The sequence below is a fragment of the Chelonoidis abingdonii genome, chromosome 18, assembly GCF_003597395.2.
Source record: "Chelonoidis abingdonii isolate Lonesome George chromosome 18, CheloAbing_2.0, whole genome shotgun sequence".
NCBI classification, from domain to species: domain Eukaryota; kingdom Metazoa; phylum Chordata; order Testudines; family Testudinidae; genus Chelonoidis; species Chelonoidis abingdonii.
Window position 1 is genome coordinate 18,470,925 of NC_133786.1, and position 25,771 is coordinate 18,496,695.

General features: G+C 48.2%; 1 protein-coding gene across 2 annotated transcripts in view; it reads left to right on the top strand.

The window, feature by feature from the left end:
• LOC116834159 (centrosomal protein of 164 kDa) overlaps positions 1-25,771 on the top strand; it is a 90,421-nt gene that overhangs the window by 39,078 nt on the left and 25,572 nt on the right. For both annotated transcript variants that reach the window (XM_075073427.1, XM_075073428.1), the window contains 15 exons: positions 5,065-5,196; positions 6,274-6,490; positions 8,100-8,177; positions 8,419-8,550; positions 8,901-9,023; positions 9,646-9,789; positions 9,981-10,064; positions 11,160-11,228; positions 13,574-13,752; positions 14,551-14,677; positions 16,203-16,270; positions 16,756-16,963; positions 18,154-18,261; positions 19,475-19,589; positions 20,748-21,113. In XM_075073427.1, coding sequence (XP_074929528.1) covers positions 5,065-5,196; positions 6,274-6,490; positions 8,100-8,177; positions 8,419-8,550; positions 8,901-9,023; positions 9,646-9,789; positions 9,981-10,064; positions 11,160-11,228; positions 13,574-13,752; positions 14,551-14,677; positions 16,203-16,270; positions 16,756-16,963; positions 18,154-18,261; positions 19,475-19,589; positions 20,748-21,113 — 2,150 coding nt within the window. The remainder of the gene's footprint in view (positions 1-5,064; positions 5,197-6,273; positions 6,491-8,099; positions 8,178-8,418; positions 8,551-8,900; positions 9,024-9,645; positions 9,790-9,980; positions 10,065-11,159; positions 11,229-13,573; positions 13,753-14,550; positions 14,678-16,202; positions 16,271-16,755; positions 16,964-18,153; positions 18,262-19,474; positions 19,590-20,747; positions 21,114-25,771) is intronic.

The following is a 25,771-nucleotide window of genomic DNA, read 5'->3' on the forward strand; positions in this document are numbered from 1 at the left end:
TCTTCCTGAACAGTGCTGTGGGGAATCCGAGAAATGTCAGGCTGGAAGGCACCGCAAGAGACCACTGAGTGCAGTCCCCTGCTCTGAGGCAGAATCAGGTGAACCTAGACCATCCCTGACAGGTTTGTCCAGCCTGTTCTTAAAAACCTCCAGTGACGGGGATTCCACAACCTTCCTTGGAGCCGATTCCAGAGCTTAACTCCCCTTAGAGTTAGATGGCTTTTCCCAATGTCTAACCTATATCTCCCTTGCTGCAGATTAACTTGATTACTTCTTGTCCTGCCTTATGTGGACATGGAGAACATCTGATCACTGCCCTCTTTATAACCACCCTTAATGTATTTGAAGACTGTTCTCAGGTCCCTCTCAGTCATCTGTGCTCAAGACTAAACATGCCCAATTTTTTTAACCTTTCCTCATAGGTCAGATTTTTAAACCTTTTATCATTTTTGGTGCTCTCCTCGGACTCCTCTCCATTTTATACACTTTTTTCTCAAAGTGTGGTGCTGAGAACTGGACACAGCACTCCATGTGAGGCCTCGCCAGTGCCGAGTCGAGGGGCAGCCACCTCCCGTGTCTCATGTGTGACATTCACTATTAACCACACCAGTGAATATTAGCCTGTTTGGTAACTTGACACTTTCTCAGGGTGCCTGGAACTGAGAGTTCCCCTGTTACCCGCCCCCCGCCCCAGTTCAGTGAGAGGCAGGCTCTTGTAGCAGCTCCCTGATGCTGACAGCCCTTCAGTCACTCAAGCACTCTTCTGTGGGCTCTGCCAGCCCCTGGTGCACTCCAGTCTCCGAACTTCTCAGAATCGTTCCCCTGTAGTGTCCAGCCCCCTCCCAGTAATTAGCAGGTTCACTGTTTCTAAGGGAACTGTACACACACACAACTGAATCCGCAGAGTATCTGCTCCAATCTAACACCACAGCACTGAACTCTACTTATAGTGAAAACAAATGGGGTTATTAACAAAGATTAAGATTTAAGAGATAGTGAGCAAAGATAATAAGCAGGCAATCGCTCTGCTTGCTGTCCCATAATGCCAGCCCTGGCCTTTACATGCAGAAAACGAGTTATTGTGGCACAGGTGGGCCACGGAGTTTTTATAGCTTGTTGGGGGAGCCCTCAGAAAGAGGTTGAGAACTTCTGCTCTGGGCTATATTCCTCTAGTTTGTTTATGAGCAGGTCATGTGAGAGGGTATCAAAAACTTTACTGAAGTCAAGATATATGACATGTGTTGTTTCTCCCCTATCAACAGGCTTGTTACCATGTCAAAGAAGGTTATTCTTGACAAATCCATGCTGACATACTTATCACCTCATTTTCTTCTAAGTGCTGACAAATGGACAGTTTGATTATTTGCTCCATTAGCTTTCTGGATATCAAAGTTAAGTTGATCAGCCTCTGATTCCTCAGTTTGTCCTTATACCCCTTTTTACAGATAGATGCTATAGTTGTCCAGTCCTCAGGAATCTTTCCTGTCCTCCACGAGTTCTCAAAGATAATTACTAATGGCTCAGAGATCTCTGGCAATTCCTGAAGTATTCTAGAATGTATTTCATCCAGCCCAGCTGATCTGAAGACATCTAATTTGTCTAAGTAATTCTTAATTTGTTCCTTTCCTATTTTAGTCTCAGGTCCTACTCTTTTTACTCTGATGTTCACTGTGTATCTGACCACTGCTAACTTTTTGGGTGAAAGCTGAAACAAAAAAATTTAACACTTTGGCCATTGCTGCGTTTTCTCTTATTGTCTTTCCTCCTCATTTAGTGATGGGCTTACTCTGGTCTTCCTTTGCTTCCCAGCATTGTAAAGTGCTTTCTTGTTACCCTTTGTATTCTTTGCTGGTTTAATCTCATTTTGTGCCTTGGCCTTTCTTATCTTGTCCCTAAATGCTTGTGGTGTTTTGTTTTATGCTCAGCATTTTGCAGTTGGACCTATTTTCCACTTTGTGTATGACTCCTTTTTTTGAATTAGTAGCAAAGAGTCCGGTTAGCCTTATAGACTAACAGAGATATTGGAGCATCCGACGAACTGGGTATTCACCCATGAAAGCTCATACTCCAATACGTCTGTTAGTCTATAAGGTGCCACAGGACTCTTTGCTGCTTTTACAGATCCAAACTAACATGGCTACCTCTCTGATACTTTTTTTTTGAACTGTAAGTCATTGAAGATCTCCTGGTTTAGTCAGGGTGGTTTCTTACCATCCTTCCTATTTTTTCCTTTGCATTGGTGTAGTTTGCTCTTGTGCCCTTAATAATGTCTCTTTAAAAAATTGCCAACTCTTTTTTCCCCTTAAACTTGCGTCCAATGGGATCTTACCTTCCAGTTCTCTGCCCTTCAAGAAGGCAGACTTGATCAAATTCATTGTGTTTATTCTGCTGTTTTCCCTCCTACCATTCCTTAGAATCATGAACTGCATTATTTCGAGATCACTTTCACTCAGTCTGCCTTCCACCATCACATTCACAACTAGTTCCTCCCTGTTTGTCAGAATCGAGTCCAGAACAGCCTCTCCTCCAATCGCTTCCTCCACCTCTTGTTGAGTTCAGACCAAGGCCTCGTCTACTAAACAACTTTAGGTCGAATTTAGCAGCGTTACCTCGATTTAAGCCTGGACCCGTCCACATGACGAAGCCCTTTTTTTCAACTTAAAGGGCTCTTTCAATTGATATCTTTACTCCACCTCTGACGAAGAGATTAGCGCTGAAATCGGCCTTGTCGGGTCAAATACGGGATCGTGTGCACGCAATTCAATGGTATTGGCCTCCGGCAGCTATCCCAGAGTGCTCCATTGTAACCGCGTTGGACAGCGTTCTCAACTCAGATGCACTGGCCATGTAGACAGGAAGAGGCCCGTGAACTTTTGAATTTCATTTCCTGTTTGGCCAGCGTGATTGCAGAGCTCATGCAGAGCTCATCAGCATGATGCGCACATTGCCCAGGGCACATTGCCCGGCACGTACTTGTGAGAAGTCTGTGACCATGCCCCTCCCGTCACCGCGCTGCTGTCGCGCCCTCACCTGGTTTGTGCGAAACAATTGTCTGCAGTTGCTCTGACGGAGGGAGGGGCGACTGACAACACGGCTTACAGGGAATTAAAATCAACAAAAGGGGTGGCTTTGCATCAAGAAGAAACGCAAACAACTGTCACACACAATGTCCCCATCAAGGATTGAACTCAAAACCCTGGGTTTAGCAGGCCGTTGATTTCACGAAACAAATCGGGTCAATTTCTTGTTTTGATCCATCTATCTTTTACATCTTAGGCTGGCAGCAGACGGTGCGACTGCAGGCCATCATCCTCTCCTGGGTGCTCGGCAAAAGATGCTGCATTATGATAGCTAGCCATCATCATCTCCTGGCTGCTCACCAGAAGACGGTGCAGTACGATTGCTAGCCATCGTCATCTCCTGAGTGCTCGGCAGAAGATGGCAGTGACCTGGCTGAGTCACTCCCATGTCTGCCCAGGCGCCCCTGACCGATCTCACCGATGTCGGTGAAAAGAGCACCTAGGAATATGACGATGATGGCTACCAATCGTAATGCACCGTCTGCTGCCAAAAGGCAATGAGCTGCTGCTGTGTAGCCATGCAGTCCCACATCTGCCACCACCTAGGAGACGTATGGTGATGGTGAGCTGAGTGGGCTCCATGCTTCCCGTGGTATGGTATCTGCTCGGGTAACCCAGGAAAAAAGGTGTGGAACAATTGTCTGCCGTTGCTTTCACGGAGGGAGGAGGAAGAGGGGGGCCTGACGACATGTCCCCAGAACCACCCCGACACTGTTTTTGCCCCATCAGGCATTGGGATTTCTACCCAGAATCCCACTGGGCAGCGGAGACTGTGGGAACTGTGGGGTAGCTACTCACAGCTACCCATAGTGCAACGCTTCGGAAGTCGATGCTAGCTCGGTACTGTGGACGCAGTCCACCGACTTAATGCACTTAGAGCATTTTGTGTGGGGACTGTATAAAAACGATTTTTAAAAAAAGTCTTCTATACATTTGACCTAATTTCATAGTGTAGACGCACCCCGAGTCTCCAAATTGTCAGCGTTGTTTTGGAATTCTACTCCGGCCCCCGAAAGTGCTTGAAAGCCCTCCCAGCTTGGTGTCATCCATAAATTTTATAAGCGTACTCTCCCCTCCATTATCCAAGTCATTAGTGAAAATAGTGATTAGTGGACCCAGTACTGACCCCTGTGGAACACCTCTAGCTACACCCTCCAGTTTGACAGCAAACCAGAGGTAACTACTCTTGAAGTACAGTCTTTCAACCAGTCTTGCACCCACCTTAGTAATTTCACCTAGACCATGTTTCCTTAGTTTGCATATGAGACTATCGCACAGGACTGTGTCAAAACCCTTACCAAAATCAAAATATCACATCTACTACCCCCCCACCCCCGCCATTCACTACGCAACTAACTGTCAAAGAAGGAAAGTAGGTTGGTCTGGCACTATTAGTTCTTGACAAATCCATGCTGGCTATTCCTTGTAACCCTATTATCCTCGAGGTGCTCACACATTGATTGTTTAATAATTTGTTGTTGGAGGAGTGGAAGATGGAGCACCCAGAGGAAATGGGGAGAAGCAAAGGAACAAAACAAGTAGAAAGGGTGCCTGGAAGCAGCATGAAAAGAGTTTGTTGTGAGAACACAAAGCCCAAATTGCTGCTAATGGATCCAGCCAGCCATCTGAGGACATCTTTTCATTTTCAGCTTTCACAGCACTACGTGACTTTATTGAAACAAACTCTGTCGCAGTAATTTCCTGTCAGAATCCAGGGACACTCTACCCCATTCCTTGGCCTTGGATTCTTTAGAGTGACTGTTTTGAAAGAGTGCTGCAGAGCTTTGAACCCTCCAAGGTTCTTTTGTGCTGAGGAGCCAAATTTGAATCCATAGTGACAATAAATAGGACCCGAATTCTGGGGAAAGCTTCAGACAGGCTGATAACGCCTACGGGAACCAGCATCTGATCTGTGGGTCTCAGAAGGAAGCTGGTTCAAGTTGTTAAAACCTCTGAATCTCTCTTCTTTCTTCTGGTCACTCAGGTCTCTTAAAAAGGAGCTGGCGAAAGCTTCTGAGGAGGAAGAGCTGCGGATGAGAGAGGAAGAGGTCGAGAAGCTCTCCAAGCTGCGAGCCCAGATCAGCTCAGAGACCGAGACAGAAAAGGAGAAAATAAGGTGAAAATTTCAGTGCAAGCTGTGTAAAGCTGTGGGTGTGAGCCTTCCCCTTGCTCTCTGTAAATAGAAACTCTGCCTGCTATCAGGCAGCAGAGTGGCCATGCTTACAAATGTGAAGTTACTGTAGATGATGCCCTGGCTAACCAGGTGGTTTAATCTCGGTATTGACAGAGTTTCCTTATAGTATTGGAGAATATTCATAACACTGCAAACATTGAGGTAAATGTATCTGTTTATGTATGACAAAACTGGCCAGCTTTCTTGGTGACTCTTGTACTTTCTAAAGCAAAAGAGGTCAGTGGGCATGGAAATGAGATATAGCAACATCATATAAGAGGATGTCTTTGTAATGTATATCTTCTGATTTCCCTTTGGGCTGCTCAGCCCCTCTGTGTGTGTCTACATAGCCAAAAAAAGAAAAAAAGCCATGTGGCAGAGGGTCTCAGAGCCCGGACTGCAGCCTGAACTTGAAGGTCTACAATGCTGTTTTCAGCCACAAAGCATAGCCTGACTCAGTTGGCACAGACTCTGAGACTCACTGCTGCTGCTTTTCCCATGCCCTTTCCCCCACATATAGACATCTCTTTTAATGACTTGGGGGCTGTGAATGAACCCCCCCAACAAGTGAGTTGCACTGTCCCTTGTGATTAGGATGCTTGAGGAGATGGTTGGATTGAGTAGACCTCTTCTGGCTCTTTAAGGGGCATCAAGACTAATGAGAGTTGGGGGAGACAGGCAAGGGCAGGAACAGGAAAAAAATGAGCATAATTTTCATCTCTACTTTTTATAAATATACAGAGAGAGAGAGAGAAACACAAAATGTAGACTTCTAATAGCTGCCTTTTGTTGTTTGCCAGGCTGCCTAATTACCCATTCCCAAGGCATATATTCTAGGTAATACTTTACTTGACTCATGTTTGAAAACTGGAGTTTGCTTTTGTTCGTGTCTTTAAGCTTGCAATTCACACTTGTACCATGTATTCCTATTGCAAGCTTGGTTGCTAAACGAAATGCAGTATTGCAATATGACTGTCCTACTTACCTGTGTCTTTTTACCCCTTATCACAAATCTACCAGGGCCGAGCAAGAGGCTGCATTGCAAAAGCTGAGAGAGGAGTGGGAGTCCTTGCAGAAGGTGGAGAGGGAGAGCTTGGAGAAGAGGAAGAAGCGTGTTTTGGAGATGCTGAAGGTAGAAGTTGAGGAAGCACAGCAGAGAGAAGCGGCAGAGCTGGAACAGGAGAAGGAGCGAGTCCTGAATGAGTTAAAGGAGAGATTAGAAAGAGAGAGAAAAGAGGTGAAACTTGCATTTTTACCGGGCAGAGTCAGAACTGAGAAGGCTTGTATTGTACTACCAATCCCAAGAAATCAAATAGCACCTGCCTGAGCATTGGGCAAAGTACTGGGGAACATAATGGAGATGCTTCTAATGGTTTGCTACCAAATGCATGGTCCTTGGGGCAGATACACCACATTGCAATCTCAAAGACTCCCTGGTTTCAAGACTCACACTGTTCTTTGTGTTTGGTAAGAGACGCGTGCTGGCTTGGGCAGATCTCATGTAACCCTTGCCTGCAGCTGGGCCAGGTGAAGGCTAACTGTGCCCGTGAGAGCTGTTTGAGTAGCCGCAGGGTGTAGGCTGGCGGAGAGGAATTGGTTAGGGGTGTCAGGAATCTCTTGTGCGTTCTGTGATGCACTAAGCATGCTCGTGAGCTCCAAGCAGTATAACTGGAAGTAGTGGGATAACGCGTAGCCTGCACAGCGCACAAGCTGAGTAATGGTGAGACATCTCTGACTGGAACAGTCTTGAAAGAAGTGGGTGGAAACCCTCTGGATGTTAATACGTGGTGGTATTGGCAGGACTAGGCCTGACCTAGTAAGTCTCTTCCCATCTCTGGTAGCTTCGATTCTAAATAACAGATCTCCACTTACACTTGTATCTTTTTAGTGAGGCTTTTGACACAGTCCCATATGACATCCTCATAAACAAACGAGGGAAATGTGGTCTGTGTGAAACTACTGGAAGGTGGGTGCACAGCTAGTTGGAAGACTGTACTCAGAGTAGTTACCAATGGTTTGCTATCAAACTGGGGATACGCATCCGTCCAGGTCCTGCAAGGTTCTGGCCTGTGTCTGCTACTTGTCAATAAGCCCTCGTCTGGCCAAACCAAGCCATTTTCCCCGGGTCTGGATACTGACTTCCCTGTATCTGTCCCCTAGAAGGCTCAGGCAGCCCTTGCAATTAAGGGTGCTACTGTGATAGGCTCTCTATTAAGGAACTGGTCCAGTCCACCTGTGCTCATTAACAGCCTTGATGGGGCCTGATAGGGGGCAGCTCTAGAGGGAGCCAAAGGGAGCAGGAAATGGCTAGTGGAAGCAGTGGCAGAGAGCTAGGAGGCCCAGTAGGGCAGAAGACTGGGAAGCTGTAGGTAGCTTGAGGAAGCATCTGCCAGGAGCAGCACTGGTGTGCAGTATTAATGTGTGTAAGGCCTAAATAAATTGGACCTCAGAAAGGGAGTTTTTTTAATTACTATTGGAGTGTTATTGTGAGTTATTGAGGAATGCTGTGTGAGAAGGGAAACTGAGGCGGAGTGCCTCAGGCCACCGGAGGGATGTTGGAAACTCTGTTATGGTCCCCATAGGGTTTGGTTTTTGTTTTTCTTTTTAAAAAAAACCAAAAAACTAGTCCCATGTAGCCAATGCGCTATTCCAATAGTGTGTCTCATTGGTGGCAGTAAATTCAGGACACTCCAGATACCTCGAGTGCAGCTCAGATTGGGAAAGGTATGAGCCTTGCGCTTTCTCAAAGGTTATGTGTAAATCGCTGATTGAAACGGGACATTTGTACATTACCTTCACATGAAATGGGGGTTTTCAAACAGGACTTTGTGTTGACTCTTCTGCAGGCTGCAGAAGTGCTAGAGAAGCAGTTTGCAGCTGAGCTCCAGGAGCTAAAATCTACAGCAGAGGAGAAACACCAAAAGGTAAACGCTAATTTTCCTAAAACTTGTAATAAATCTGTAATAATTCTGCACTAAATAGCTTCCTTAAATGTCATTGGTGCATTTTACGTCAGTTTTTTTTCACCTCCTAAAGGTGATTCTTCTCTCGCTCAGCACTTGGGCATGCTCCAGTCAGGGAGAGGCGAGCCTGAGGACATGGATTTTTGCCATGCTGCGTACAGTGGGGAAGGCCCAAATGATTCCATGGTTTCTTTTGTGGCAGGCCGTTTGCAGCCTCCGGAAGCAAATAGCAGAGGCCCAGAGGAGTGAGGAGGCCCAGCTGCGTGAGGAATTGGAAAGAGCGGAGCAAAAAGTGCAGCAAAAAATGTATCGAGTAGCAGAGTTCGAGCGAGAGGTGATTATTTTTGTGCAACAGCCTTGGAGGTAGATTGCCCCCTTGTGCTCCTCCTCATCCCCCCCATATGCATGCTTAGCTGTGGTTGTGAGAGCTTAGTTTAAAGCCTCCCTGTCTCGTGGTGGAGAGGGATGCCATAGATCAGATACCACCTGCAGACTGAGTTTCTTACCTCTATGCTTATCCCTGCACCACCAGCCGGACAATGAGTGTACCGAGGCTGCCCTAATCTCAGCACCGAGATGCTTCAGCATTGCTGGAGCAACAGTGCATGTTGGGAGTTGCTGCTTTTGGGGGAATCATTGTGCCTTACCGTGGTGTAATGCAGTCTGCATCTGTGACCACTGCAGCTCAGTGAGCTCATGAAAGAGAAACGCCAGGAAGTGGAGAGGGACCATGACCGGAAAATGGAGAGGATGAAAGAAGAGCATAAGGAAGTCCTGGCGAGGATTCAGGAGCAGTACGAGGAGGAGGTAATGCTGCTGAGAGCCAAAAGTCAGTAGATGTCCTTAGTAATTGGCTCATTGTCCTAGAAATAGTTCACCAGCAGTCCCATAGTGACGGTCCAGATCCACCCCTTATACAGCAAGTCTAAGGGCTGGAACCATGCCAGATGGTAGATGGCCACGCTATCCATTGAGCAGAAGTATCACAACCCGGAATGAGTCTAGGGCAAGGCTCTGAAGGAAAGTCTCCCGGCTGACCTGCCAGCATGGGTGCGCCTCCTTGTGCATGCACACATGGATTTTTGCACAAGAAACAAGTGCTCAGTTATTTGCAGATGCATCTGTTGTGCCTTCATCAGAAAACTTGGCCTTGAATATCTGTATGTCCCCAGTTTCTGATTACAGAATCACAAATGGGCATGTGTAGAACGGTGTGCCCCCTAGGCCCTCTTTCTCTGGCCTGTTTCTTTTAGTGTTGCCTTGCCTGTAAGAGATTCTGTTCCTATCTGGTGGGTTGCCTGTCCACTCAGGGAGAGACAATGTCTCCATGTCTGTGGGGATGGTGGGGGAGAGAGCGCACATGCATGTGATGTTGCTATAGATCGCTACAACTTTGCTTGCTCTTCTTTCTTGGTTTTGCACCTGGGAGGAGAGAAAGCAAAGAGCCAAGAAGCTCGAGGAGCTGAAAGGGGAGCTGGAGCGCCTGAGACAGCTCCATGACGGGGAGCTGAGGGCTTTGCAGAAGCAGCAGGATGAGCAGCTTAGTGACTTGCGGCAGAGCCACAAGGCGAAGGTGAGTGCTAACTTCCGTTTCTAGCATAGCTATGGAATAGACCATGGTCTCTTGCTCCATGAGTGTGCGCACTGCTCTCAAGAGACTAGCGTTTCATAAGGTGCGGTTTTCAGAGATCGTTGCTGTTCTATCTTGTGGTGAAGTTTGGTTCTGCAAACCCCTCATGTCTGGCTCCTCCTTGTTCTGCACAGGAACGAAAACTCCAGGAGTTGGAAATGGAACTCGAAATACTAGCAACAGATGCCAGGGCCAGATGTGCTCAGCTGAATCACCAGGTGAGTCAGTCCTAATTGGCACTCCTCATCTTCCTCCTATTCCTTGGGGCGGGGTGGGGAGAGTGGTCAGTGGGCCTAACTGCACCTGTTAAAGTCACAGGGAGAACTTGGGAGCAGAACTGGGCCAGTGCTGAATGCCCCTGGAAATCCGAGCCTACATGTATCGCACCCCTCATTATAAGAGCCAGTGCCCTGGGCGTTCTGCTTTGCTTTGGGGGAATACTTGTATAGGGTAAGGGGCCGTGGAAAGCCTGGTGTCATGGAAGGACATAATTCTCAGGGTCACTTTTCATTTCAGACCATGTCCTATTAATTCCCCTCCTTTACTGCATGGCAAAGCTAGTAAGTGATTTAGCTGGGGATTGGCCCTGCTTTGAGCAGGGGGTGGGACTAGATGAGCTCCTGAGGTTCCTTTCAACCCTGATATTCTATGACTCCGATTTCTAGCTTTTGGAAAGCAAAATATGTGAGTGAGTGAGATATTCCCGTTGAGCTGGCAGAAATCTCTGGCTCTGTGTATATGTCTGTTTCTATTATCTCTTGCTTTGATAAACAGCATTTGAGAGAGGATGCTTGGGAAAGGAAGGGAACTGAGCAACGCTGGAGGTTGAAAGCTGCTGTGGCTGCAGGACAGTAAGATGCTACACTGTGGGGAATTCTTGCATGTCCGTGTAGCTGAGCAGGGCAGTCTGCTCTTCCCACAAGCAACAGCACATTTCAGGCTCCATGCTTGCTGAAGTCCTAGGAAAATGGAGCATTGGGATATTCTGAAGGGCTTGCATTGATTAGCCAGCCCTGCTCTCCGTGCCATGCAGCATAGTTCGTGTCATGGGGCCAAGCACAAAAAGGAGGGAGCTACCCAAACAGCCCTGTTAATTTCACATTCAAAATTCTGGGGAAGGGCCAAAATGAATCGGGAGAGATCAGTGAAAAAGTGGAAACGTTGCTGAAGTATTTCCCAGTGGCCTTGAAAGCTGGGGCTGTCATGCCTAGACTTGACCCCAAGACCAACAGTGTTAGAGAGTCGACTTCCTTCTGTGCCTTGTGTCATGATGCTCCAACATTCACTGGTTTGCTCTTCACTTCTCTATACAGGAAGAGGCCATGAGAAAGAAAAGGCAGCAGCTTCTGGACGAAGAGAAACAAACTGAGCTGCAGAGAAATGTATGTATGCATGCTCCAGCTCTCGGGAGGAGCTGCTGTCCCATCATTCCTTGTATTCCTGATACACTAGAGCACATCAGCACAGTGGCTTTAAAAACATAAGCTCAGGAATAACTCTTGAGTCCTAGATCTGAACATCCTCCTTGCAATTCTGCTTCAGAGAAGAGGGCTGTCTTGTTGGCAGACTGGGAGTGCATTTCATCATGGTGCAAAGGAAGAGGTTACTGCACACGGCTCTGCTTTATGGAGAACAGGGTTTGCTTATCTGGGCCCACGTGCTGCTTGCCAGGAACCAGGAGGCTAACTATGGCATCTGCTGCTTTTTAATCTCACTGGGTTGTGAAAACTCTAGCCTCTAACCACTCTGTTAATTGTAGAACTTCCCATGGGTGGGTGGTGTTACTGAAATATTGGGTCTGCCTAGCTGAGAGCCAATTAACAGGGATAAGGAAAAATGCTTTTATTTTGCAGAAAAAAGGAGAGGCTGTACCTTGGTACAAAAGACTTTGTTTTACACAGATTTTATAAACTTTTTATACACATTTAGACAAAGACCCTTATGTGTTAATACTTGATTGGTAAGTGTAAAATTTTATGCTCCTGTTATTTGGGTAGTACTGACTGGTTTGGAGCAGGATTTTCCTGTTTTGAGGTAGAGGAAAAGAGAGAGTGCAAAAGTTCAGGCTACTGTGTCCATGAGCAGTACTCACCTCACCCCCCCCCCCACTGGCTGCTTGTAATTTATTAAGGGGGGTTAGCCAGCTTTCACAGTGGGATGAGGCCAAGAGGCTGGCTGATGGCACCATGCAGTGTGACGGGCTAGCTTGAATTGGGGCTAGAAGTCTCCAGAGCCAAGCTGAGGAACTGCCTGTGGAATAGCTTGGACACTCCTGTGAAACACTTTGACTCTTTTTGTCTGCACGTTCCCAGAAAGGGCTAGGCATGTCCTGCTGTCTGCCAGGCTTTGCCTGCTGGTGATGGGCATTCCAGTTGTTATGTAGGGGTGATGGTGCTGCAACTCCAGTGTGGGCTTTGATGTTATTGCAGGCTTATGGGCAGGAGTTAAGCAAAATCGAGTGGTTGTGCACCATGGAAATGGCTCCTGGAGTACTACTGTAACCTACCTGCCTGCTGTGCTGTGAAGGGCATGCGCAGCAGGGAGGGAGACAGGCGCTTAGAGTGGGCAGAGGAACATAGACAAGGAGTAATGGGGTAGATCTGGACAGAAGTAAATGCACCAGATATTGAGGAAAGCTTCCTAACATTGAGATTTAGCAGATGGCTGCTTCCTCCTGGGAGTGATGGGAGCACTGTGCTGCAGGGGGCATTGTCTGCTAACCCCTGCGTAGGAGGAGGACTAGATGGGACATGGTTGAGCTCTTCCATCTGTAGTGCTATATTTCACTCATGGAGGAGCAGACACCAGTCAGGCCATCTCTTGGGAGGATGCATTAAGCATGTGACACAAGAGGGGACAGGCATCACAGGCAGATGAGGAAAATGCCTCCAATGGATAGAAACCAACAGGTCGGTGTAAGTGTGAGCTGTTCAGGCTCCTCCCCATCCCGTGTTCCAAAACGGGGAACAGAGTCCGTGGCTGGGCCTTTCCGCTCCTCCTGCAATGCCAGGAGATGGCTACAGTGCACTGGGAGCAGGGGCGGCTACAGTGCACTGGGAGCAGGGGCGGCTCCAGGCACTGGCGCAGCAAGCGCGTGCCTGGGGCAGCAAGCCACGGGGGGCGGCCTGGCAGTCGTTGTGAGGGTGGCAGCCAGGTAGCCTTTGGTGGCATGCCTGCGAGAGGTCTGCCGGTCCTGCGGCTTCAGCGCCAATTCGGCAGTGGGCCCGCCGAAGGCACGGGACCAGAAGATCGCTCACAGAAAAGCCGCTGAATCTGTGTGGCCAGCGGACCGAAGGCCACCTGACTGCCATGCTTGGGGCAGCCAAAAACATAGGGCTGCTCCTGACTGGCCGTAAGGGAGAAGGATGAGTATGGGCATGACAGCTGCAGGAATCCAGGCTGCTGAACTACTGCTGCCAGGTTGGTAAATTCCCCTGAATCCTCCATCTCGCTGCCAACAGCATCCAAGTGTTGTATGTAGTAGACATAACCAGATTTCCCAGCAAGCTCATGGCTGTTCAGACCTGAGGATTCTGGGTCAGGACCATTTCTGGGTACATAAAAGCAGGGACAAATACCACACAAAAACACAGGTTTGAAGACTGTGTTGTGCACACTTAACTTCCATTGTCTTGCAAGCACTGCATGCAGCACTCAAGTCTCTGGCATGGTGTGTGCTTGTATTTCAGTGCTGGGGAATTGAGGGCGATTTCAATTTCATTTCCAGGAAGCTGCTTTGGCTGCTCAGCTCTGCCTAGAGGAGTCTAGGAAAGAGCATGCTGACCTCATGAAATCCATCCACCAGTTGCGCAGGACTCTGGAGGAGCTTCAAGACCAGAAAGCTGAGCTGGAGTCCCAAGTGGATCTGCTGCAGACCCGAAGCCAGAGGCTGCAGAGACGGATCAGGTGGGTGTCCTAGAGATGTTCTCTGATGCTCAGATTTACACACCCACCCCACCCTGTGCCGCTGACCTTCTTAAATGCTGGTGCTTCAGATTCATGCCAGAATTATGAGTGTTGCTAGATGTTAGCCGGGGGCTGGGGGATAGAACTCCTGCTTTCTGTTCCCAGCGCTGCTGTGACTCGCTGTGCAAGTTTGGCTTAAGTCATTTAACCGCTGTGGGCCTCAGGTTCACCCTCTGAAACATGTATTTAACATTCGTCTTCCTCACAGCTGGCTTACGAGGAAATGTTCATAAATGCTTTGAACCTTGGGTGACTGACAGATTCTAGGAAAGACCTTCCTGAGACGTCTGTGGGGCATACTTCCTTGTTCCTGTTTTAAGGGTGTACGTTGGCATAAACCAACGTTGTCCCAAGTAGCCAGTGAGCTTTGTTACATTAAAACATTAGTGGAGACCTGATATTTACTTTGTTGGACACCAGTTCAGTAGCTTAGCCAGTGATGCTTCTCAGCATGTAGCTGTAGGACCCTGTGTTTACAGCAGGAGGCAGTGTCTTGGCTACCCTCAGCCTTATACCCAGTCACCCTTCCTAATAGCCTGGATTTGCAAAGCACGAAGTCCCTGGAATTTTCCCTTTGGGAGCTGTGGGCAGGAGCCAGTTTGAGGAGTTCAGGGAGATCTGACTTCTGCAGAGTGTTGTGAATTCTTGTGAGTAGCATGGCTCTGTCCCTGTCTGTTCTGTGTGTTGATGGCATGTCTCTCCCCCTCCACCGCACATTGTGGACGTCTTCTGTGGCAGTGAACTAGAGGCTGCAGTCCAGAGCAAACAGGAGACCCTGAAGGAGCTGGTAGCTGAAGACAGCATGGCATCTCCCAGAAGGGAAGCTGAGCTCCACCTTGCGGACCTGAGAGACACGCTTCAAGCTGTGAGTTAAAGCCTGCGCATTTGAGCTCCCCATGGAGGCTGGTGTGTGTTTGTGCCTTTCAAAGGCTCCCAAATTAGCGGGACGGTGCACGTAACTCCCTTAGGTCCCTTTGAAAATCCTGCCTAGGTTCTTTGCTGCCTGCTCCGGCTCAGAGATGCAGAGGTGGGTGCTTATTGTTGCAAGTGGGAAGGGTTATTTGTTTGATTAAACTAACGGAAGCAAAGTCTAGTGGCCCGGGCCACAGGACAGGCAGCCAGGAGCCTGGGATCCTATTTCTGGCTCTGCCGAAGATCTGTTCCATTCCGGCAGGCAGCTCACTGCTCCGTCATTTTAATGATTGTACAGCGTTTTGGGTTCCTGAATGGGAGAAGCCACCACCATGCTCGGTGGTGTTAGTCTGTATGTTCATTTCTCTGGCGCTTTCGTCATCTCGTATATATACCTCAGGGAATGTAATCAGAGAGCATCTTCCAAAGGCCACTTGTCCCACTAGATCAGGGGTAGGCAACCTATGGCACGCGTGCCGAATGTGGCACGTGAGCTGATTTTCAGTGTCACTCACACTGCCCGGGTCCTGGCCACCGGTCCGGGGGGCTCTGCATTTTAATTTAAATTTAAATGAAGCTTCTTAAACATTTTAAAAACCTTATTTACTTTACATACAACAATAGTTTAGTTATATATTATAGACTTATGGAAAGAGACCTTCTAAAAACATTAAAATGTATTACTGGCACGCAAAACCTTAAATTAGAGTGAATAAATGAAGACTCGGCACAGCACTTCTGAAAGGTTGCCGAGCCCTGCACTAGATCCTTGCATTTCCAAGATGGTTACTGCTGGTCCTAGGCTCCCCTGAGGTCTTCTGTGCTATAGGCGTCTGCTATAAGGTGCTCATACTGAGTACCCAGTAACAATATCTGCTTCTGCGATTCTCATAGTTGCGTGTGTTTAAGCAGGCAGAGGATTCCCTGAGCCTTTCCAGTAGGGCAGTGAGATACCTGGGACTGGATTTGTTGTTTCTCATTTTGATGTGGACAAGGGCTTTACTGTATCACTTGTGTCACTTCAAAGCAGTAAAGTGTTGCATAGAAACACCGCTTTCCAGAGCCTTACAGTTCCGTTCCATTCCCTCCCCCCGATTCCCAGCCCCCAGAGGAGCAGATCTGAACCCCTAATTTACTCCTCTGTGCTGACATTATTTGCAGGGGTTTTGTGCTTCAGAAAACAAAAGCAATGTGTTGCTTTGGTTTTGTTACCGCTGTTACACATTGGTTGGGGAGGTTTGGGATGCTCTTGTACAACACTGGTCCGGGGAGCTTGGGGAAGAAAGCAGCTCTTCGGCAGGGAAGGAGATCTTTGTTTTTTAAAGTGTTTCCATAGAGAAACAGTCCTCTGAACTGGGCTATTCCTAGGGCAGTTTCCATGTTGCTGTCATTCACGCTCTATACTTTTGTTCGCCTGGGCTTATGAGATTCTTCCTTCATTCGCATAGTAATTGATTTTGAAATGTTTAAACCTCTAGCACTCCTCCAGAGAGCCTGCTTCCTTAACCTCGCACAGCAATGAGGATAGTGACCTTCAATTCGATAAGTAAGCATCAGCACACTGGCCACTTTGAAAACTGTTGTCCGTGCGGTTGTGTGAAAATGTACCATATTGATGACGTGCTGCCTAAGGAGAAGGTATTGTCAGAGGTGCGGTGTGGAATGCACAGGCCAAGAGAACAAGGGCTAGTGCAGTGCTCCCCTCTGCCACAGAGCATCACGACTTGATGGGTTGTAGCACCTGGAATAGTGTAGCCGCTAGTGGATGCAGATCGTGGCTGGTATACAAGGCTGTTGCAGCTACAGAAAGGGGCTGGCATGCTTCTTTACTCTATCTCCGAGGCCTACATTGTACAGGAGAAGCACCCCTGTTAGCGCTGAGGGGTTTTATCATACTTGCCCAGTTTATGCAAGTGAGGTGGAAAACCAGCCTCCAAAACCACTGGGAAATTCCTGACGTCAGAGAGCAGCACTGACGTATTTCCAGGATAATGGCATTTAAAAGTTCTCTTCCTCAATTCCTTCCTGCAGTGTCAGACACTTCATTTCTGCAGAAGGAGTCTCCATAAAGAATGCCAAGGAGTTCCTGGTGCGTCAGACTCGCTCCATGAGGAAAAGGCACACTGCACTGAAAGCTGCAAAGCAGCAGTGGCGTCACAACATGCGGCAGGCACAGGACGCGGTGCAGGATCCAGATAGCTCTCAGCTCCTGGAGGACGTGCGTCGGAACTTGGAGGAGGTGAGTTGGCACTCCTGTGTTCTGAGACTCAGGTGGCATTGTGGTTCTGGCCTAGGAGTGGGAGTCCAGTTACAAAGCGTGTTCTTGTCTCTGCTACAAACTTCTGTGTGCCTTTGGTTTTTGAGAGTGGCCCTGAGTTTGGGAGTCCAACTTCAGACAGGCAGGACCTGACTTTTCTCAAGGATGTCAAGCACCCACAACTGCACTTGATGCTGGAGGTGCTTGTCCTGCTGGAAATCAGCCCCTGTGTGTCTCCAGATGGGCACCGAGAGTTATTATTAAACTATGCACATCATCTTCCTCATCTGAGTGACAAGGATTAAAATTGTCCCCTCTCAGGGTGGCCGTAGAGATAAATTCACTCAAGTTTGTAAAGCCCCTTGAGCCTCTGCTAGAATATGCAGTGTGGTACTTTTATCACCTGAGAAACTAGCTCGTTGAAAACCGATCTCTCTTTTTATTCTGAAATGGATGAAATACATGACTTTTTGGACATTCTGTAAAATGACAGATCCTCTGGAGTGTTGCCACATCACAGAATCTTCTGCAAATTGCAAAGGAAGGGATGAGCAACTCACGGTAATTCTATTGCCCGCAGTTCTGTAGCTGTAGTTTTTGCAATTATTTTACACTTCTTTGTGGATGGATCCTGAAGCCTTTGCTAAATGAGCTCATACCCAGACTGTACACAGGGATCACGCCATGGCCTCTGGTGTGATGCTTGCAGGCTGCTCCGCAGTGCTCAGCATCCCTCCACAACATTTGGAACAGGAAGTCAAGAAGAATCCTCTGTCCAGTGTGACTGGAAGTTAGGGAGTGTAGGATGTAATTACTCAGACTGTAATTTGGTCGGGATACCAGGGTGGTTAGCACCTCAGCTGTTATTCACAGGCTGCCTTGGGATGTCCAATGAGAACAAGTGGGTGGCTGAAAATGCAGCACCAAAGCAGTTGGCCTTGTGAAAAGGGCAGGTTGGGAGCTGTAACTTCCTTTTGTTGTGAAGCGTAAGAGTTTCCCGCACGCTTCCCTCCTATTCTGTTTGGGGTTTGGGCTGTGTTGTGACTCCAGGATCACCATCTTCTGTGCTGGGTTAAAATGATTTAAATGATTAAAAATCCAAATCAGAAAAACCGATTTCCTAAGGCTCTGATTTAATTTTCCTCCCTGGCTGGGCGCTTGCTCCACTGCAGGAGTCAGAGCAGCTGGACAAGATGAAGTCGGCCATGCGGAAAGGACATGTGCTGCTGAAGAAGAAGGAAGAGAAGCTGAGCCAACTGGAGTCTTCGCTGCTGGAGGAGGTAACTGCCAGCATCACAATCGCTTAGCATTAACCAGCCACACGCCCACAGAACGGCGTCCAGAGAGAGCCAGATTCACTCCCTGGGGCAGAGACTTCACAGGGATTTCAGTTCCAGCGAAGGGCATTTAGTTGAAGGCTGAGGGTTGTTGGCTGGAGCTGGATTGCTTTGAGAGCTGGCTGGCGTCTTTTACTTGTGTGTGAGCACAGTGGGGAGAGGAGGCTGGTCACAGGTTTGCAAGGAACTACAAACCAAACTGCAAAGAATCCACGATTCACTAGCTGAGTAGCCAGGAGGGGTTGGGGGATGGAGAGCTCTGACGTGAGCCACTTGCCAGGCAGGCTCCTGTTTTTAGTTCAGAAGTTGAGTGGGAAAAGCACGGTTGTTACAGCAGAATGAACAATTCTTCCTTCAGAATTAGCCCATGAGGCTCGAAGTGAGTCAGTGCTATCTCTGATGCACTAAAAAGCAGAAAAATCCAACTTTTGTGCTGGTTAAACAGTGGTTCTATTAACTGTCTACATGGGTGAGATTACAGATACTGTACATTCCCTCGGCTTGCATGGTACCTGCTCACCATTTAATTGTGTGACTACGGGGTGTCTATGGTAAGTAAGCAGGAAAAATCCTTGGTTATTGGGGTCTTCCGAAGTGGAGGACACATTGGCTAGTGAGTACTGTTAGCATCTAGGATGGCCTCCTGGCTAAGGGAAGTGTCTGAGGGCCAGCGCTCCTGGACAATGTTCCCAGCTCAGTCAGTGACTTGGGTGAGTTCCATAGGCCCAGGATCAGTGGGAGACGGAAGAGCACAGCATCTTTGAAACTCAAGCTCTTAATGGAGAGACACCTCCCTGCCTATTCACCTCGTGCTGAGCCTTATGGTTTCTGACTCCAGGGAGTCACTGCAGAAATTGTAATGTGCAGTCCCCAACCTAGCCCGCCCCCTCTGTAGACTGAGACATCTTCCTTTGCAACACTCCCAGCCTTCGCTGACCCAAGAGCTGGGAACCACAGTTGTATTGCTATCTTCACCTGGTTCATAACACTCCAGCGCGAGAGCACCAGTGCGGCCTGTGCAGAGCAATTACGGAGTATCCAGCTTGGAGTCACCTTTAGAAGCTTTAGACTTGATTTGGTTTCCCAAGGGACAGAAGTGTGTAGAAGACTGTTGTTTTATTTTCCTCCACTGTAAATGTTTCCTTCTCTTGAGCAGCTTTCTGACGAAGATACACTGAAGGGTGCTGCATGTAAAAAGGTGGTAACCTTTGACCTTAGTGATTCTGAAGACACACACAGCCTGAGCAGCACAGATGTACCTCAGCACAAAGGTAAGGGGCCGCATTTCAGAGCTTTGTGCATTGTACCTAGTGTTTGACATTCTGCATCACCACACCCCTCCCGCTGTGGTGTTCCTGGTCTCTGCCGCATCTTGTTTTCGCTTGCCCTACTTCCTGGTGTCCGTCAGTCCAGTTCTTTCCTCTCCTTGGCAAGAGAGGCTGTTGCAATTCCTTGTGTCTTGCTCCAGTTGGGGTTGTGATTAGAGCAGTGTGTGTGAATAGCAGTGCGCGCAGTAAATGGGTAGAAGGACTGTGCTTTTTCCAGAGATGCTGACTAGCCTGATGGCTACAACTTTACCCTCATTTAAAAAAAAAATAAAAAAATTGAACTATCAGTAAGAATCCAAGAAGTTTTAGGACCTTCTCCCTCCCTAGAAAGAAGGTTCTGCTACTGATAAAATGTCCATGGTCCTCTAACCTTCCCACGGCGCCAGGTTTCTTTGTGACGTGCATGAGCCTGTGGAGTGCAGTCCGTCCACTCTGACTCCCTGCTCAGTTTGTGCACGGTTTGATTATTGAAACATATCAAGCTCCTGCTGTTCTAGTATTTCAGAGTTCTTGTACATTTCAATGTAGTGAGCAGGCTTTGTGCTGTTCTGCAAAGAGCTAGCCATTTGCAAGGGAAATCCACGCTCTACAGATGAGTGGCTGTTGCGGAGCCCAGTGGAAGTTCACTCGCTGCACTGGCCCCACTCAAACCTTGTAGTGGGCAGGAAGGACAGAAGCCCACTTACACTGCAAATCAGGGCTTGTGCTGAAAGCCGTATTTCAGCTTTGCAATCCCGGTGCTTGGTGTCCCTTCGTATCCTCCTTTCCCCATCCCAGTCTAATCCTTGGAATTTCCGGGATCCTGTCCCTTTTCATCTCACTTCCCCTCCTCCACACTACACCTGACCAGCCTTCTAACCAAAGTTCCATGCTCATCGACGTGGAACTGAACTGCCCCGTTGTCTCTGCGACCAGTCTGCCTCACTCGCTTAGCTGAATGTACAAAGTTCAGCCTCTGTGGAGCATGGAGAAGGGGTGCATGGGAGGATAAGTTGCTCTTGGTGGGGAGATGTTGAGAATGGTGCTGCCTGTGGGGATAGACTCAAGGTCTCCTTTAAATCTGATCCCTCTGGTGATCTGGGTATTTCTTTCTTTGACTAGTTGACTTGAAACCAGATGTCCAGTTCCCTCAGCTTGACAAGATCCAGCACTTGACCAGCACTCTGCAGCACATCACGGCTGAGCTGAATGGGGTTCTCAGCACCCTGGGCTCTTTGAACCATCGGCAGCCTCCGCTCTTCGCTCCTGTGCAGGTGCCAATGCCTGCTCTGCCCAGTGATGGGGTTCCTCTTTCCACGTACACCTCTTTGGCAAGAACCCAGGCTGCTGGCCCCATTGTGCCACCTGCTGGGATCCCTATGGTTAACCAGTGGGCATGGAGTACCGGTTTGAATCCCAGCCCCTCTTCCACGGCTGGTCAGTCAGTGGACGACATACTGGCAGAGAAATGGCGCAAGTATTTCCCAGGTAAGGGTCTGCTGCAGTTCCACTTCCTTCCGGGTTTGCTTATCCCTCATGTCTATGGCCATTGATTTTGTGCTGTCACTTCTATGCCAGGGTGCAGCAAAGTACCTCTTACGTGCCGTCCTGTGGGACTGCTCAGTAAGGGCACACGCCCCATTTGACCAAGCTGAGTGAGCTGTCTCCGCTCACTCCCTGGCACTGGACAATCTACTCGACTCACCCTTCATCCTCCCAAGGTAGATGAACTGAGTCCGATGAAACGTCCTATGTGGGCATGTTATGAATGAGCTCATTTAAAAATAAAACATGGTCCCATCTGCATTGCATGGATGTTAATGATGCAGTGGTCCATCCCATAATGTCAGCAGAATCTTGGCATCTCCACTTCCCCCAGGTATTTAAGATAGAAACAAAGTTCTGCCTTCCCTACCTGTAGGAGAAATGGCCCGAGTCATTATGATGGGTTTTGAGTGTGTGCGCATGGCACCTTGTGGGAAAGGTAAGTCAAAGATGTGAGTGTCGTTTCAGTTCTGAGTATCGTGAAGTACCTGGTCTCTTATCTCTACTGGGAGTGGGTTTTATAACCTTGGTCCAGCTGCCGTGACAGGCTGTCGTGCATCCTGAGCCTTCCCCCGGGGTTGACAGTTCCTTTGTTCTGCGGGAATGTAGCTTGCAGGGAGGCCGGGATTGTAGAGGGAGAGTTGTGCCTCAGGTAGCCAGAGTCAATCCCATGGAATACTTGGAATGTCAGGAAAGAGGCCTTGAACTGGACTCTGTTCAGCTGGACACCAGGGCAACGTGTCCACAGTGGTCTGTGACAAGAGCAGATGGGCTGCTGTGCCTTGTACCAGTTGTCAGGGCACGCAGCTTCGCTCCTAGATACAAGTTGCAAAGGCCAGGCCTGGTGATCATGAGCACATGGGTCAGCATGGCCAGGGCTGCCTCTGACAGCACAGAGTGCAGTCGGCTGGCCGGGGCCTATTTAGAGCAACCAGTAGCAGCGAAGGATCCAGAAGCACCCTGGGGGCAGGGCTGCTGACTGACCTAGCGATTTGCAGGTAAGTGCCAATGGCAGTAAGAGATGTTACAGACGAGTCAAGTTCTTTAAAGCACTCACTCTTTTACCAGCATCACCTCAGTCTTGTCTGGGTTCAGCTGTAGCCTGGTGTTGAATTCAGCTCGCTGTTTGTGGAGCAGTTGACATTACGCATGAAGGAGACGTAGGGTTGTGTGCTGTCTGCACTCTGCCAGTACTTCGGCCTGGGGGATCTTGCCAGCTCTCTGAGGCTCTCTGTTGACTAGTATGGGGACAGGTGTGAATCCTGTGGGACTGTGCTGGTGGCAGTTTTGAAGGTGCGGGAGTAGTTGCCCATGATCACTCCCTGTTGTGCAGCATGCTGGCTTCTGTCTCCCCCTTCCAGATGTAGCTGGATCTCACTGCTGAGAGAAGACAGTCCAGTGTGGTTGGTGGAGCACTTTGGGACAGATGGCCCAGTGTGGGCTATTCTGGGATAATTTCTCTCTGCAGTTTACATGGCTCAGGGACAGTGGGTATAAAAATACTCACAGGGGAGTGAAGCTAGAGTTCCATTCCCTATAGCAGGCTGGGCTAATACAATGGGCATAATACAAGGTCTGCAGCCTGACTCAGGGAGGGCCGGAACCACACCTGGGCCCAAGCTAGTGTGATGGGACAGGGGAGAGACCCAGACTGGCCAAGGGCAAGGGTGTAATAGAGAGCAGGACTGTTTACTTCCTTCCCTACTCATGGCTCTGCATCTGCGCTGAAGGGGAATGACTCCTCCTGAAGTGCTGGCTTGATGAATTGCCTGCAATGTGATGGAAGCTCTTTTGCGCAGAAGCTCCACTGATTCTCTTTAGTCTGAGCTCAGGGCTAGTGGCTGACTAGTCTGTGCTAGGGGCAGCCGTTCACCTCAACAGGTGAGAGTGAAAATCACAGATGAAATGAATGTGACTTTGTGTCCCTAATAGACAATGGGCTTCGGTAGCAGACTTTCTGAGGAAAGTCTGGTGTGTGTAACTCCCTGGACTTGGGCACGTGGCAGATTTGCAAAGAAGAGGAGATAGCAGCAGCTTATTCCAGGAAGTGAAGTGCAAAGCTGATCTCATTATACCGTTTCCAGAGCACTTCAGCTTCTGACATTTGCACAAGAATAGCAGTCATTAAAGGAGCCAGCAAAAGAAGAGGAGGAACTTTCTTTTAGCTTGCGCTGCCTGGCTGGAAACACACTGACAGGGGCATTGAGACAGATGATACACGGCTCCCAATTTACAATGTCCTTAGGAGAGCCAATTTTCCTTTTCTATTTGTATCCCATTTGAACCTTTTAACCAAAGACAAAATCCTCAGCCCCATGGCCTGCTAATCCTTAGCCAGCAAAACCATGGCTGCCCCAAGATTAATGTCAGGTTTGTTTTCACTCTGAAAATTCTTGCTAGTCATTCTGTTTTATATGCCCTCTTCGGATGTGGTCTGCTTCGATGTGGGCCAGCCGCTGACATCAGTGTCCGTGACCTGCTGTGTACACGCCCTAAGGGAACAATATTCCCTCTGCCTAGACAGTTGGGTGCAGATTCAAGAGAGCTCTTCAGTGCGTGCCTGTCTCATTGACTTCATTAGGTCTTAAACATGGGTAACTGCCTTAAGGGGCTGTCATAAGCATAAATCCCAATTCTGAACCTTAGCGTCCAAAATGTGGGTGCTTGCATGAAACCTCCAAGCGTAGTTACCAGCTTGGATCTGATAGCGCTGCCACCAGCCAGATTTCCAGTCTCTGGCGCCCTCTGGTCTCCCCAAACCTCCCTGGGGACCCCAAGACTCAGATGCTCCGGTCTACAACAAAGGGAAATAAACCCCTCCCTTGTCTCCCTTTATTTCCTCCCCGGCTTCCCCCCCTGGTACACTAGGAGATACCCATTCAAGTCCTTGAAATGCAACACAAGAGAATCAAGTTTCTTTCCCCCTCAGTCAGAGTCCCTGCAAAGGTACGCTTTGCAACTCTGAAAGAGATTTTCCCTTCCCCCCTGTTTCTTCCTCCCACCAGTTCCCTGGTGATTCTAACTAGGAAAAATCAAACAGGTCTTAAAAAGAAAGCTTTATATAAAAAGAAAGAAAAAGACATAGAACTGGTCTCTGTATCAAGGTTGACAATATACAGGGTCAATTGCTTAACAGAAAAATGAATAAACAGCCTATCCAAAAAGATATACAATTTAAAACATTCCAGCAAACTACACACATATAAATACAAAAAAAACAATAGAAGCTTACTGTCTTTCTACCTTTGTAGTTACAACTTGGAAACAGAAGATTAGAGAAGCCTGGACATAGAAATCACTCTCATAGCCGAGAGAGCATAGAACAGAAAAACACAGACAAAAGACACCCCCCCCAAAATTCCCTCCCTGAGCTTTGAAAAATCCGGTTTCCTGATTGGTCCTCTGGTCAGGTGTGTGGTTCCCTTTGTTAACCCTTTACAGGTAAAAGAAACCTTAACCCTTTGCTCTCTGTTTAAGACAGGGGCCTTAAGACAAACATTTGTATGGGGCCTATTGACTTACATTTTTTGTGCCATGTGGCCTCATTTCACGGGTGAAAATTGCCTCCCTAGCCTGGCCCTGAGTTTGGAGGTTGTGACACTGGCAGACCCTCTGCTCATGTGTTGATTCCAGGTGGGTGAGACCCTGTTCTCTGGCTTTTGGGGGCAAGGAAACACTCAGGCTCTTTTGAGAGAATGGTGCTTATTTTTGTTAGAGATGAAACTCTAAACATAGCACAGACAGGGCCTCGCTGGCACAATCTGTGCGGCTGAGGAGTTGCATCTTGGGTTGTGTGATACTTGTCTGTGGCGTATTCCCATCAGCCATTCTGATTTGTATCCTGTCTGGAGTGGCTCCTGTGTTGCATACCAGTCTCCTCCTTGTCAATGAGGATGCTCTTCCCTAGAAGAGTCTGTAGTGAGTTCTGCCCTTGGGCTTTGAAGTCTACTGGCGAGGCATGTGACTCTGAGAGCAGAATTTTGTCCTTCTGCTTTTAATTTGTTCTCTTCGTGCTATAGGTAAACTCTCATTACCCACAATTAAGAACTGTCCTCTGAAACTGTACTTGTGTTTTTCTGAAATTCTGATTATTCTCCCCCCAAAATTCCGATTGCCCAGATTTTGCATCTGTTCCCTGAGCCATAGAAATAACCCAGGTTTACCACAACTTTGTCTTGTTCATTTGTTATCTCTTGACTGTGGATACTACCCTGATAGTGTTAAAATTAATGGGAGCCACAGTGCTCGGTTCTTTTGGAAAATTAGGCCATTATACCAGATGCCTGAGCATGGATTGAGGTGTCTAACTTTGGGCAACGTGTTGGAACATTTTGGCATTGGACTGTGTTAGCAATGAAATGCCAGTCCTTGCAACACAGAAGTAAAGCACGTTCAGAACATGGCAACAACCAGGAGCATAGAGTATTACAATTCAGGCATCAAGGCTTATCAAGAATCATGTAGTTCCTATTCAGTCTTTCCCCTTAAGGTACGTCTACACTACCCGCTGGAACGGCGGGTAGTGATCGCTCTATCGGGCTTTGATTTATCACATCTAATGTAGACGCGATAAGTTGATCGCTGATCGCTCTGCCGTTGAC